The 14,753-nt window shown below is 54.4% G+C and overlaps 1 protein-coding gene across 1 annotated transcript in view; it reads left to right on the top strand.

Annotated features, from left to right (window-relative positions):
* The window catches only part of MAP6 (microtubule associated protein 6), a 90,570-nt gene that overhangs the window by 69,390 nt on the left and 6,427 nt on the right, over positions 1-14,753 (top strand). The window contains exon 3 of the mRNA XM_021062525.2: positions 2,215-2,411. Within this exon, the coding sequence (XP_020918184.2) occupies positions 2,215-2,411 (197 nt within the window). The remainder of the gene's footprint in view (positions 1-2,214; positions 2,412-14,753) is intronic.

Here is a 14,753-nt window from a genome sequence, read left to right as displayed (position 1 = left end):
CTATGATTGTATTCCCATCAATTTCTCCTTTTATTTCTGTTAGTATTTGTTATAGGTCTCTGGGTGCTCCTATACTGGGGCATAGATATTGACGACTGTAATATCCTCTTCTTGAATGGATCCTTTTACCATTAAATAGTGTCCTTCTTTGTCTTTCTTTCTGGCCTCCATTTTAAAGCCTATTTTGTCTAACATGAGCATTGCAACTCCTGCTTTCCTGTCTCACCCATTGGCAAATATCTTTTCCTATCCCCTCATTTTCAATCTCTATATGTCCATTGCCCTAAAGTGAGTCTCTCGTAGACAGCAGATTGTAGGTTTTTGCTTTTTTATCCAATCTACCACTCTGTTTCTTTTGATTGGAGCATTCAGCCCATTGACATTTAAGGTAATTATTGATAGATATGTATTTATTGCCATAGAGAACTAGTTTTTAATTTTGAAAAACCCAGGGGGGAAAAGGCAGAAAATCTCACCTGAGCCCTAAATCCCCTTGCCTTAAAATAACTGTTCTTGGTTGCCTGTGAAGTGCTGACCCAGCCTCAAAGGCATCCTTGCCTGACTTCCTTCCCGCCCAGCCCCTGCTTCATCCTCAGCTCCAGTCATTGGATGCTGCCTTACCTCTGGAGTCCCTGAAAATCACCTGCCCTTTCTTATCCTTTCCCTCGATCCACTAGCAATTCTTAGTCTGTCACAACACACTTGTCACATCAGCTGCAAGATGTGTTCTGAGGAATTTGCTACTATAATAAGCAGTTTGTGAATGATTTTCATTTCTAAGGAATTTCCAGGGGATTCAGAGGTTGTTCCCATGACTACACTGCTTTGCTTTATTTGCATCCCAATATGCACTCACGAGCCAGAGAAGCATATTGGAGATTCAGCTGTTGAAGCGGGAATCATACATGCGTAGCTTATTCTATGATGTCACGCCACACGAAATTGTGCAAATATCAGCTCACCTCTAATAGCAGAAAAAGTCTGAGAACCTAAGTAGCCTCTGCCCTGCTTTGCCCTGGAGTCTTGCAGTCAAGCGGAGTTTCCTATTTGGCCCGGGACTGGTTTACATACAGGTAAGGGAACTACCCAACCCAGTTTGCCTAGACTACTCCAGTTCTATATCCCATGAAAGCCCTCGGTCCTGAGCCAACCAGGATGATCGATTACCTTATTTACAGGTCAGGGGTCTCTGAAAACCCCTGCACCTCACCGAGTGAATGACCCAGCCTAGGAGGCCCGACGTCATCTCTGTCCACCCCTGTGGATTAAGTGGGACCTGGGACGTGGGGTTGGCTTTGGACAAAAGAAGATGGAAGTGGAGGAAGGAGGGAGGATTGGGGGAAGTGTGTCCAGAGATGGATGGGAGCAGGGTGGCATATTGAGGGATCGTGGCCCCATGTTCTTGAGAAAGAGAAGGCAAGGCCGCCTTCTGAGAATGAGGGGGCAGCACTAGAGGAGGGGGCCTGGGCAGAACGAGTGGGCTTGAGCAGCAGTTCTTGGGGAGACCGTCCAGGGGTCCAGCCAGAGAGGACGAGGGATGGCAGGGCAGTGCGAAGTCCCCACTGGGCGCGTCTGCCTGTCCAAGCCTCTCAGTGAGGACCTCGCGGTTGTCCGCAGGAGACAGAAACAGAGGAAGGCTGGTTCAGGCAGTGGCGATAACCCCCCAGAACCCCGGCGCCTTCCATCAGCAAAGGTTTATTTCTTATTAAGGAGGAAGGCCGCAGCTCTCCCCATCGTCACCTCTTGGGTCTGGGACTCAGGCAGGGAGCAGCCTCTCTGGCAAAGGAAAGAGCTCGTGGGACACGCGAGCTGACTCCTGACCTCTGCCTGGAGGTGACCCGTCACCCCTGCTCACGTTTCACTGACTAAAGCCAATCGCGCACCTGCCTGAGTTGAACACAATGGTGAGGAATGACCTTCCCACGGGAGGGTCACAGAGAGAGCAACTCCGAACAGGCCCACCGCCTGGGGTGGCCCAGGGCGACAGCTGGCGGCCAGGAGTCAGTGTGGCCAGCAAGAGGGCGGCCAGAAGGGCTGATCCCGGGCTTCAGACGGGAGCCACCGGGCGCGGTAGCGTCTGTCTCTGGCACCAAGCTCCTCCGAGTCTATGCTGCCATTCCCGTTACCCTTTCACTAATCGCACCTTCTCTCTCAATTCTCCCTCCCCTCTGTGTTTCTGTTTGCGTCTGTCTGTCTGCCTGTCTCTCCGTGCAGGTGGAAAAACCCAGTGCCCCGAGTTCCAAACCAAAAAAGACCTCCGCGAGCCATAAGGCCCCGAGGAAGGCCAAGGACAAGCAGGTGGCGTCGGGCCGGGCCTCCAAGAAAAAGAGCGCGGAGGGCGCCAGCGCCACCCCGCCTGCCGACAAGGAGCAGAGCGCGGAGATGAACAATAAGCTGGCGGAAGCGAAAGAGTAATGCACTGCAATTCCCTTTCTTCTTCTCCTTTTGCTTTTTTTTTTTTTTTTTTCCTTTTCACTAACCAACAAAAAAAGGCCACAAAATTGATTAGAGGCTTCCCATCTGCCTGGATCCCAAGCATTGCAGCATCTCTTTCATTTGGTTTCTTTGAACAGAAGGATCCTATTTCAGAGACCGGGCGGCCTGTCTCCTGTCCGGATCTAGACCAGGTCCTTGCCACGGGCTCCCGAGGCCGTGTGCAGGCCGGGGCAGCCCGGGAGGGTGTGCCTGGGAGGAGGCAGGAGGGCCCCGGGAAGCCGTCCCGGGGGCGCTCAGACCTGAGCATGGGGCGTCCTTCTCCTCTTCCTCCCCAGGGGCTGTGCCGGGGATCAATTGTGGACTTTAGGTAAATTTGTTCTTTTCCAAATTTCAGAGTTATCACGTGCTGTACGAGCTCAACCTGGGCTTCCGCAAGTGACAACATTTGTGAAAATGTTTTAAAAAACAAACAAAAGTTATTTTCGGCCTTAATGGTAGTAGAATGAGTTGTGTCTGCTACGTTTAGGTAATTTTTTCATGGACTCTTGTAGTAGGCGCAGGTGGCTACATGTAGTTCCCTATTCGTGCGCTGTCAACCGTATACCAAGTGAGAGACACGCCTCGATGACCAAAACGAGGCCAGGGCAAAACGGTGAGGTGGTGCCGGTAGCGCCCAGCCATCGTAGGAAGATGACAAAACGAAGAGATTGTTTTCCTGTTAACTCTCAGCCTGTCCAGTGCCGCCGATTTTGCAGAGCGACTGGTTGCAGGGGACTGAGGAAGAAGCTTCGAGGCATAAGTATAGTGTGTTTAGAAGGCGGCGTTCTTGCTCCTGGGGAACACACAGCAGGAAGCAGCTGTAGTGGTTACTGCGACAATGTTTATCTCCCTGCCTGCATTGTCCCTGCTCTGTCCCTTGGACAGAGTGGATGATGCGGAACTTGAGGTTACGGGAAATTCCTGTGGCATAGCCTGAGGAGGAGAGTTCCCTGCTACGTGGTTAGCAAGCATTTTTTGACCTCATCCATGAATAAAAAGCAGCTCTCCCTGTATTGTGTGTCTTGTGTCTGTGTGGCCAGAGCTGCCAGTGTGGCAGGGCTGCCTTAGCTGTGCTAGAGTTGTGTCGTAGGCATTAGTTGGGGAGTCGTGGAAAGAGCCCACACACCTGCCGGGAAAGTTACACTTGCAAACCCTGCGGCATGTGCGTTGCCCGGTACCCTTTATGACTCATGCCCTCAGATTTACGGTCGCCGGCATCCTGAGGTCACTGGGCTGCTGCGTGATGCCAGCCTCTGCTCAGGCGTACTTTTCTTTGGCAACAAAAGCGGTGAAGAATGAAGTCATCCCAGTGCCTCACCCGAAAGCCCCGTAGGTCCTTCTGGGTGAAGGAAGCAGAGCCTCCGCAAGGAGGAAAAGTCCCCGTTTGCACCATTTTATTTGCCACCTCCAGGCCGATGGAGACGACCCTTGCAGGTTAATTGAGCCCGGGCTCCACCGGCTTTTCCTGAAGAGAACAGGTGCTGCAGGAATGAGGTGCTCAGGGGGCTGCCGCCTGGCCCCCCGTCCTCTTTCCTGTCCCGGGGAAGGAACGGAGCCGCGAGGAGGGGGATGGCTTCGGGAAGGCCGGAGCTGTTAGTGAGTCTCCGTGTTCAAGAATCACGGATCCGGAGGCCTAGGGCACGGGGAAGGGTCGGTCTCAGTGCTGAGTCCCCTGCTTGCGCGCCGGCCCCGACGAAGGCCCGCGCGCTGTCAGCACGGTCTGCGCTGTGTCCGGACAGTTTGCCAACGTGTGTTCATTCTCTGGCCACGTGGCTTTAGCCAGACAGGTTGTTAGTCGGTTTGGGTTTCTCTGTAGAATAGGCAGCTGTTTTGTGCAGTAAAGTAGGTCAAATGTGACCACACGCAGGGGACCAGTCACTCGGCAGCCACTTGCTGACGGCCTGTGTGCCTGACCCGGGCCCAGCCCGGGGCTCGGTGTGTGGAAATCCGTCTCCCCAGCAGCACAGCCGCGTTCCGTGGGACTCGATCCCTGTGTCTGATTCAGGTTTGCGTTGCCCAACTTGTAGAGCCTCCCTGCCCCACGGGAGGCTCGAGCTGCGCCGGAGGCCGCCTTCTGGTCTTTTCACCCGTAGTTCCCCCATAGTTCCCCCATCTTTTGAGTGCCTCCAGCTGAGACAACCCAGTTGGGATTTCACTTTGACTCTTAAACGTGTCCTTCCCTGGCAAGAAGGCGCTTTGATTTCTACTGTTTACAAACAAAACTCAGCCTGTCTCGTCCCAGATCCCAGAGTGCTGACTGCATCTGATTTCAGCTGCACAAGCAGTGTTCGCTGTTGCCTTCCTGACGGTGGCCCAGCTTTGAGCGCCTCCTCCTCCCCCCACCCCCCGTTTGTCTACACTCCCCCCCCCCGAACCCCGGCTCCCTGACCCCCCCCAACCCACCACCGACAGAGGAGCGAGGGCCGGAGCTTTCCCACTGTCGACGTCACTCGCCTGCAGAAACCGTCCCTAAAGCTGTGCGTCGGGTCCTTTCCGGCCTCTCATGAGCCGCTGGTGCTCCCGCTCTGCCTCTGCCTCTCTCAAGGCGGACCGGAAGCGTCTAATTACAATTTCGTGGCCTGGGTTTTGTCGCATACCACAGATTGTCTATGTATGTGTAACGCACACCTCTCCTGGTGCTACTTCATTCCTGCTGTTAGTAAGAAAATGACAAAAATATTCATGTATAGCCAATTGATTGTGACGTGCTTGTGGTCTGTGCTTGCTCAGAAACAAACGAATGAACAAACCCACAGTTTTTCCAGTTATAAATAAATGCTAAAGACGAACACCACTTTCTTGATCTTATTTCCTCGGTAAGGCCCAGCTGAGTAGGTGAAGGAACCAACCTTTGCCATTTGAGCTGCTCCCACAGATGAGCTGTGCCCTGCAGGTTCTCTGGGCTTCTCCAGAATGCAGCTTGACTCTTTTAGATACTTGCCTCTCAGATACTGAGCGCAAGCAGTCAGAGCTAAGTGTTGAGAAGGGCGACGATGGACCGGGAGACCCAGTGGCCAACAAGGTAGCGTAACGTTTTGATGCACGTTGCCGGGGGTGCGTGAGCAGCACAGCCTGGCCCCACCGGGCGGCTGGGCCCTGACCTCCACCCGCTGCCCGTTGGCCCCGCAGGACTGTCTGTTCTGGCTTTTCTCCCCTCCCGGGGCGAGCCCTCACCCGTTCATTTAATCCGGTCGGCGTGGGGGTTGCGGCGAGACGGTCTGGTGTGCGCCTAACACAGGGGTGTGGAAACCCCATAAGAGAAGCCAGATAAGGTAGCGACAGGCCAGCTAGCAGGGCGCTGGTGGCTCAGGAGGAGGACAGGGTTCTAACCTGGGGGTGGGATGCGGAATCAGAGGTCTCATGGGGGAAGCGTGGAGAGTGGGGGGAGGTGGATCGCGGGGCACACAGGGGCTGGCCTGCGGGAGGAGCGCGGAAGGGTGGGCACCTCGGAGCCGGGGCCGAGGGTGCCTGTTCTGATACCCTCTGCCGAAATGGGAGACAAGGGAGCCTTTCCTTTTTTCAACCCATGTTGCTTGAATACCTGTTATGTACCAGGCAGGCATGGGGCCTGCAGCAAGGAACCAGGATGGCTGAGACCCTGCCTCCGATTGGAGTGGAGCATGAAGGAGGAGTCTGTTCTAGCAGATTCTGTGGGTCAGGAGGACCTCAGTGGATGGGCAGGTGGTGACTAGGTGCACAGAGCCGGGGATGGCCAGCATGCCAGGCAGAGGGGCGGCAGGAGCAAGGCTGGGGGTGCAAGGCCTGGGGAGTGGTTCCCTCGGGGAGGGTCAGGGTGCCCTGGACACCCTGGTGCCGGGGGGCAGGCGGATGCTTCCCGGGGTCTCCATCCACACCCCAGCCTGCCCCCGACCCGTGCATGCTCCTGCCATCGTGCTTTCCATGCTCACCTCATACCAGCCGCCAACCCCAGTCCTCTCTTGATCTGGGCTAGGAGCTCAAGGCTGGGACTCATCCTGTTGCTCATCCCCAGTTTCCAGGCTTTGGGGAGGAGCCGTGTCAGAAATCAAGGGTCACGTATATGAAAAACCTCTATGTATTTGTTTTCCAGATGAACGGCAAGCATTCCACCCACGTGCTCGCTGTTGTCTGAGGCGGAAGACACCAAATAGTGTTCAGTAAATAAAACATACACAAATGTATATTATTTAGCACTCTCTTGATCTGTTAAGAACTGTCTTGATCAAAACTAGGGATGGAGAGAGGTGGAAAGGTAGGAGAGGTGGAAAGAGAGGCAGAGAGATGAAGACACACAGGAAACACATGTCTGAAGACACTGACGGTAGCCCAGAAGGTGAGCCGTACCGGGAATCAGAGAGAAGGCGATGGTGGTCGGCAGAGAAGCAGGAAGGTAGGAACCACCCAGCGGGCGGGCTCAGCCAGAGCCTCGGCTCCGCTCCCAGAAACCCAGGGGGCAAACCTCCGCCCTTGCTACCCACACCCCCCGTCCCGGGACAGCAAACCAAGTGACAACCAGCGTCTAGTTTTAAAATAGGTCCCCACTGCTACATTGGTTATAAATGCAGTTGAATTTCTCCTTGGAGTGGGTGTGTTCTTAGTGAAGTCTTTCTTTTTTCACTAGGGTTTTAAAGGTATAGCCTGCTTCCCATTGATTCAGGGAATGCCAAGTCCCCCTTCCCAAAGGCGATGAACTCCCGTGGCGTGTCCCTGTGGGCTCAAGGCCCTTGCCCTGCAAAAATGTCCTAGAGCAGTTTGCATCTTCAGGACCTCAGGTATAAAAAGTTTCTTTTAAGCCGTAGCCCAAGGACCACCTACCGTTAAAGGGAGACCCTACCGCAGCCCCACCTGAGACCAGCAGGACAGGGACAGTGGCCAGGGCAGCCGAGGCCACCAGGGCAGGAGAGGCAGCTCTTTCAAATGAGTGGAAGCAACCCTCCTCGGCCTCCCCTCCTGCAGGACCCAGCACGTGGTCCAGAGCGCTCCGTCCCACTGCCACTGACGCTTCGAGGCTCATGACGCCTGGACCCCCCTAGACGCGCTCTAATGACAGAGGTGCCGTCCTTGCACGTTTCTTCCTTAGCATGTGACTGCATTCACAGTGGTGGAGCCCTTAGGCCTTTAGGAGGGTCACGGATGGAGGCCAGTGCCAGTGATGCGAGGCTGGGTCATTCACTAAACTCTCTGAGCTTTGGTGTCCGCCTCTGAAAAGCAGGACACTGATGCTCACCTCGGAGGAGAAGAGTGAGAAGGAAACGACTTGATGGCTATAGGGCACCCGGAGTGGACCCGAAGTAGAACTCATTTCGGCCCTTCCATCTCCCTCGTACGGTACTTGAACGGTCTGTGTTCTCCTTCTGATCACTGATCTCTGACAATGTATGAGGTTGATTGAGGCAAACACTGATAAGAATGCTTTTAAAGAATTCCAGCTGTCGAATGACCTTGAGTCCACAGGCCTAAACCATAATATTCTACCAATTTATACTCATGCATTGCTTGCGAAGCCTTTCATCCTGCGGGGTCTCACTGACCCCTCCCCCTCCCCGAACGTAGTGAGCAGGTGTTTGCCCAGGTGACAGACGGGAGGGAAGCTCAGAGAGGAGGGCACCTGCCAGGCAGGTGTGCCTGGCTGGGAAGGATGGAGGAAGAAGCACAGGGCAGGTCTGCTGCCTCCCTGTGTCACCTGAGGGAGGGGGCTGGCCTGGAGGGAGGCAGGTTTCAGACAAGGCGGACTCCTAGCTAAACCCTCACCGCAGGTGCCCCGTCTGCTCTGCACCCTACAGGCTTACCTAGGATTCCCGTTAAGTCTTGGGAACCAGACACGAAATGGGGGGAACAGAATTGGGTCAGGTCTTCACACACCACGGGCCGCAACATCTGGACCGAACTGACCAGTTGTCTCAGCCCAATATCCTTTGGGAGCTAAACTGACTGGGTGGCTAAAATGCATTGTTAGTGAATACAGAATGATCCAACCGTTTTCATTCCTAAGAAATATACTTGTGGGAGTTCCCTTGTGGTACAGCAGGTTAAGGACCCACCACTGTCACCGCAATGGCTTAGGTCACCGCTGTGGCACAAGTTCGGTCTCTGGCCCAGGAACTTTCATATGCCACAAGGGCAGCCACAGAAAGAAAGAAAGAGAAAGAAAGAAAGGAATATATTTGGTACTGGAGATAAAACTGTGGAGTCCACCACCTGACACTGGCGGGATGGGCTCAGAGACCGCCATCTTGCACATTTTATGTCAAACAGTGGACTGAGCTGAACTTTCTGTCCCTTGTCCTCATGTAAGTGGCTCTCGGTTGCTAGGTAACTTGGCATTGGATGTAACGATCTCAGCCCAGACATCTTATCTGGGGCCAAGAGAGCATCAGATGCTGAGATACACAAATTACTGCCATTGCGACTGGTTTAAGCTGCTGGAGGGATCTTTAGAACACGCACCTCTGACCATGTCCCGCCCTGCTTTTAACCATCCGTGGGCTCCTCGCGGCCTGCAGAAGCTTGTGTCTGCTCAGCGCACCATGCGGCTTCTCATCTCCATGCTTTACCCACGCTGCCCCACCTGCTCAGATTGCCCTCCTCCTGCTCCTCCACCTGGCTAACTCATCTTTCAAGACTCCGCTCAGGGGACCGCTCCAGGAAGCCTTTCCCGCACCTCCCAGGCTGGGTAAGATGCTCCCCGTGTGTCCTTCATCGTGGACCTCAGCACATGTGTCATCTGCCTGTGTGTGTGTGTTGTGTGTCTGTGTGTCTGTGTGTCTGTCCCCTCAGTAGACTGTGCTCCCCCAGGGCAAGGACTCAGTCCTGTTCATCTTTGTGGCCCTGGCTTCTGGCTCAGTGCCTACAGTTCTTGTAGGTGTTTGTTGAAAGACCAGTAAGTGAATGAGTGAAAGATGATATTTACCGTCTGCTGCCATAGGCACCGCTGAGCCTCCACAAGGCTTTATTCTGCCGAATCACTGGCTCGGCTCACGTGAGGGGTGGTTTCCAGAAACGTCATGGCAATAGCAGAGCCCAGAGTCAGCAGCTGGTTTGACAGCGGCCAGCCTCTGGGCCAGCCCCTCTCTGTGCTTTGCACGGGCACTTTTTCTAAACAGTCCTGACGTCATAAAACCACAGCCTCTCAGTTAGAGGTCATCTGAAGAGGTTGGCTGACCCTGCCCCCTGCCCAGTGCTGTGCTCCTGAGCCCTGATATCGGAGCCGTCCCTCCAGGGGCCATGGCAGAAAGAAGGGCTGGGGATTAGAGCCAAAATCCTGGTTCTAAACCCAGGCTCTGCTCGTTACTAGCTGTGTGACTTTAGCTGGGTTTCTTTGATCCTAAAGAGATAACAAGAATACATTCATCACAACCCAAATCTGACTCCCAAATTCAAGAAGTAGGAATTTGGTGGGCAAGGGATATAGTTTGAGCCGAATCTGTTTGTTTCCAGAGCGTCGGGTTGCCAGTGGAAAGTGGTCTGATCTCAGAAAATCCCATTCATGGCTCAGAGGCCTGTTACAAGGGCCCCGGGAGGGTGGGCACAGGCCTCTGTGAACTGGCAGTGGGACGCCCTGGTCACAGCTCGTTTTACGGCTCATTTGCTGACCGCCACTTCCCACTTACTCACCACCCTGGGTCCTGGTGGAGTGGTGGTACTGGAGCTACACCTGGCAAATCCACTCCCTCTGCCAGGCGTCACTTGAGTAGAGCCCCGCCAGGACTGGCTCCTGCTGCCCCCTCCCCAGCCCTTCCGGTCCCTCCTCCCTGAGCACCAGTCAACCTCCCGGTGCAGAATCCATGCCTGCAATGACACCGTCATTTTCATTAATCTCCTCTGGACACATTCAAACCAGTTTTCACGTAATGACTCACGATCCCATCCTTTGCTTCAGATGGGGGGGGGGGGTCGAGGGGGGACAGGGACAGAGACTGACTTACAAGTTCCCAGCTAGGCAAGCACTGGGCATCACTGTCCGGTTGCCTTAGTCCAGCACTTCACATTTTAAAAAGGGTCCCTAGTGAGATTACCAGATTCTTGGCAGTTTATCGAAAGCCAGCTATGCCCTTGACTTTGCCTTCTTGGTGTTAAAACAACCAAGGAAGCTTTTACAATATTTATTATGGGAGTTCCCATTGTGGTGCAGTGGAAACGAATCCGACTAGGAACCATGAGGTTGCGGGTTCGAACCCTGGCCTCGATCAATGGGTTAAGGATCTGGTGTTGCCGTGAGCTGTGGTGTAGGTCACAGATGAGGCTCAGATCCCGAGTTGCTGGGGCTGTGGTGTAGGCTGGCGGCTACAGCTCTGATTCATTTTCTAGCTTGGGAATCTCCATATGCCACAGGTACGGCCCTAAAATGCAAATATATATATATATATAAAATACAACTGGAAGTATATTTAGTTCCTAGCAGATTATACCTATAGGGAGGGCACTTACAGCAAAAAGGGCACTTAGCAAAAAGGAACAAACGCAGGGCAGAAAACTGACCCTGTAGCCACCTAGCGGCTTATTTGACCTTTGCAGACTCATTCCGGCTTCGTCCTCCCAGTGGGGCCGATGGTCTCTAGGCATCATCCTCACGCCCAGACACAGACAGCGAGACTCGGGGATTAAATGACAAAGTCACACAACTTGTACGTGGTGAGCCAGGATTTGGAGCCAGGTTTGGGTGACAGAAACCCAGTCTTTGTCCAGTTCTTGGGACCTTCTCTAGGATCCCGGCTGTAAAGAATTTCTGAGAGGGCGGTCTCTTCGTCCTGCCCCCTCTTTGCTCCGCAACCTTCAGTGACCCTGAGCATTCCCACCCTCTTTGGAGAAGGAGTCAGGCGAAGGTCACGATGCTGCCTTCAATCAGCAGTTACTACGCTCTACCCCCCTCCAGCCTTCCACCCCCCCCACCCCCCACACACACACGCAGAATTAAGCCTTGTGGTGGCAGCCTTTGTTTAGGCGTTGTCCTCGCTGCTCTTCCTGTGCTGATGAGCCACATCTGGCTGGCTCTTTGTGTGGCCCCGGGCCGGCAGACCCCCTGGCAGCCGCACAGGTAGGGCTTACAGGTGTGGGCGCAGGCGGGCGCTCTTAGACCAGGCTGCCGCTGCTTTCTGGGACCAGCTGCTTCGCCAGGGTCTGCTCAACCCCAGGAGATACACCAGGGAGGGCCTGTTGTAGGATGCAGCAAGGGCCAAGGCAGAGGGGCTGCTTGTTGGACCCCCGGAGGGGCAGCTCTCAGGGGGTGCTGTTGGGAGCTCAGAGCTTGGACCCTACAGAGGTCAGGGGCTCCAGCCCCCTGGACCGGGCAGAACCAGGCAGGGTCCAGACATGTGCAGACAGATGTGGAAGCTCTATGGTTAAAGACACCCAGGAGGGATCCTGGTGTAGAAAGGAAAGCCTGTCTTCCTCAGTTTATGCTCTTGACATTGCCCCAGACTCGCTGCGTGACTTTGCCAAGCCTCACTTCCATCTCTGGAAAATCGGGGCGCGAGGGACCCTGCCTGGCGGGCTGACGGGCGGCTACGAGACTACAGCGAGCTGCCTTGAACGGACAGTCCTCTTAGAGAACCGTCCATACAGGTACGGTCTAGGAGGACCGAAAAGGCGCTAAGGCAGGTAAAAATAGAAAAGCCTTTGTGTGTCACGTGACTGCGGTGGTTAGCATTTGATCTTGCGTGAGTTCTTTTTAAAGCTTCCCTCCTGCGTGTGCCAGCCCCGTGCCAGGGCCCTCTGGCTCCTCGCCCCATGCAGGGACCCAGCCCTGGGCAGGCATTTGTTAGATGCTTGTGGAAGGAGGAGGGAGGGAGGAGGGAGAGGAGAGAAGCAGACGCGATCTCTGCCCTCAGAGCGCCCCCATCTGGAGAGGCAGCTACAAAACAGTTGGCAGGTCACCGCTGTGATGGGGCGAGGGGATGGGATCGGGGGCAGGGCTGTAGGAAGACGGGAGAACCCATGCTAGACCCCTGGGGGTGGAGGGTCCGGGTGATTTCACTGAGCAAGTGACCCTGGAACCGAATCTTTAGTTGCTGAGGAGGGAGGGTGTTCCTAGCAGATGAAGAGGGTGGTGGTGTGTGGGCAGCACTGACGTACCTGAGAAAATGCTGACCAGGCAAGGGTTCTATCAATGGAGGTATAGATGCCAGGGCAGAGGAGGTGTGTCCTGCACATAGGATTTTACTTTCGTTCTGGTGTCACACTTTCCAAGGGAGGGGAGCCAATTGAGATCGTGGTGAGAAGGGCGGTCAGGACAGTGGGGGCTCTGAGTCAGGTCGGGCATGTGTTGCCCAGAGAAGCCAGGCATAAGGGCACGATGAGGCAGCATGCCACTCTCTAGGAAGGCGGCCCCAGAGCACAGAACTCAGATCAGGGCAAGGATGGGAGGGAGAGGGGCTGACAGAAACACGGGCTTCTGCAACGGCTCTGGGCTCAGAGGGTGGGCTGCCTCCCTGGGGCACACCCAGGGCAGCGTGGGCAGTGCTGGGCCATCTGGAAGGCAGACAGCAGCCCAAGCTCAGGAGACCCAGCAACCCTCGGGTCTGTCCCTCCAGCCTAGGTGCCTTTGAATTGGCTCTGCGGAGCTGTGCTTCCAAGGACCAGAGAGGGAGGACTTCTCCAGCTAAGTGACAGCTATGCCCTCAAGGGACTTTCAGGCCTCTGATGGGACGAGGGCTTGGGGCCAGCGCTGAGGTCCTGGGGCACCGGTAGCTCTGCAGCGTTCCTGGTGTGCACTCCATGCAAGGGGGTTCCTTGAGGCAGACCCTGAGGCTCATTCACACCTGTGCCCCCCGAGCAACGGGCTCAGCAGACTTTGTTCACTGAATGGATAAAAGAGAAAAAACGTCAAATAGAGTCAAGAGAAAAGAGTTGTCCATCCATTACTCACTCCCACAGATATCTGCCGGGTCCTGTGAGCCAGACGCTAGAAACTCACGATGCAGAGATGAGCATAACACAGCCCACGAGCTAGAGAGAGGCAGGTAATCACCAAACACCATGATAATTGCTAAAATAGAGGCCACGGAGTTCGGGAGGCAGAGGGGCGGGGCGAGGGTTCTTGTTCTGAGAAGGCCTTGTCTCCTGCAGTTCTTCATAGGAATAACAAGCCTTTCAAAGATGCTTTCCTGGGCACTCCCCCCCCTCCCAGGTGGCTGCATCTTTTATAAGGTCTTGGGTGCTTTGTCTGTATCTGGGAATTGTGGGCGCCTGTACAGGGCCCTTGGAGGCAGACAGGAGGAGACAAAGCCGTGAAATCACCCAGCCCCTCGTCTGCTCCCCCTGCAGGGCCCCAGAGGCATAGGCAGCCTGACCCCTCTCAGCGCCCCCTGCCCAACTTTGCTTCAAGTGAGTTTGTGCCATCCCTTTTACCCACCCAGTGAGACTCCGAGAGGCCTGTTTTCATTCCTGGACCTGCTATTCCTTAGCTGTGTGGCTCTAGGAGAGTTGCTTGCCCACTCTGGGCCCAGTTTCCCATTTATAGAGTGACACTGGGATCAGATCACCAAGTCCTTCTTTGCAACTAACATTTACTAAATATATCACCTCTATTCCAGGGGTTATGCCATGAGTGTCCCCATAAACTAATCCTCCCTAGAAGGTGGGGCCTGTAATTCCCACTTTATAGATTAATGAAACAGAAGCTTGCAGCCTGGATGCCCACGATGCCATCCGTGGCCAGGAGGGAGTTGAGTCAGCCTCGAACCCAGCTCTTTCGGGCCCAGTCAGTGCACTTTCTCCTCCAGCAAGCTGCTCTTTACCAGATGAGAAAAGGTCTAGGTTAAAATACCCAGCACCGGGCCTGGCCTGTGTTATTACTCAGCAGATCTGAGCTTCTTCCCTCCTCAGGGCTTTTTCAAGCTGTCGAAGCAGAGGGTTCAAGGACAGGGCCCACATGTCCCTGGTGTCTGAGCAGGGCCCTGTACCAGGAGCACTGCTTCAGCTCTGGGCTGTGGCGATGGTGTCAGGAGACAGTTTGGAATAAAAAATAAATTAAAAAAAAAAAAAAACCACAGGTGGATTATTGGATTAGAATTGTGTTCAAGGCAAAAATCAGCGAGAGGGTTGGAAGCCCTTTCTCCAGATAATCTTGAGCAGGGCTTGGTCATCCTGCTTCCAGACTGTGATAAAGCTTGGATCCAAGGTTAGCACGTGTGTATCCAGGAAGTATGGCCTGTTGCCATGGAAACAGGAGGAGGGCAGAAAAATAAGTTCCTAAGACTTAGGATGTCTCCTGTAAACTCAGAACATTATATTTTGCAAATAGGACAGCGCTTGGCCCAGAAAAGTCATTTACTCATTCATTCCACCAGCATTTCGTCTGG

The sequence above is a fragment of the Sus scrofa genome, chromosome 9 (genome assembly GCF_054392235.1).
Source record: "Sus scrofa isolate SSC_HxYL_T2T_F1_AM1 chromosome 9, Sscrofa_HxYL_maternal_Yorkshire_Landrace_v2.0, whole genome shotgun sequence".
Classification (NCBI taxonomy): Eukaryota; Metazoa; Chordata; class Mammalia; order Artiodactyla; family Suidae; genus Sus; species Sus scrofa.
Note: the sequence above shows the minus strand (reverse complement) of the source record. Positions and strands in the feature narration are given on the sequence as shown.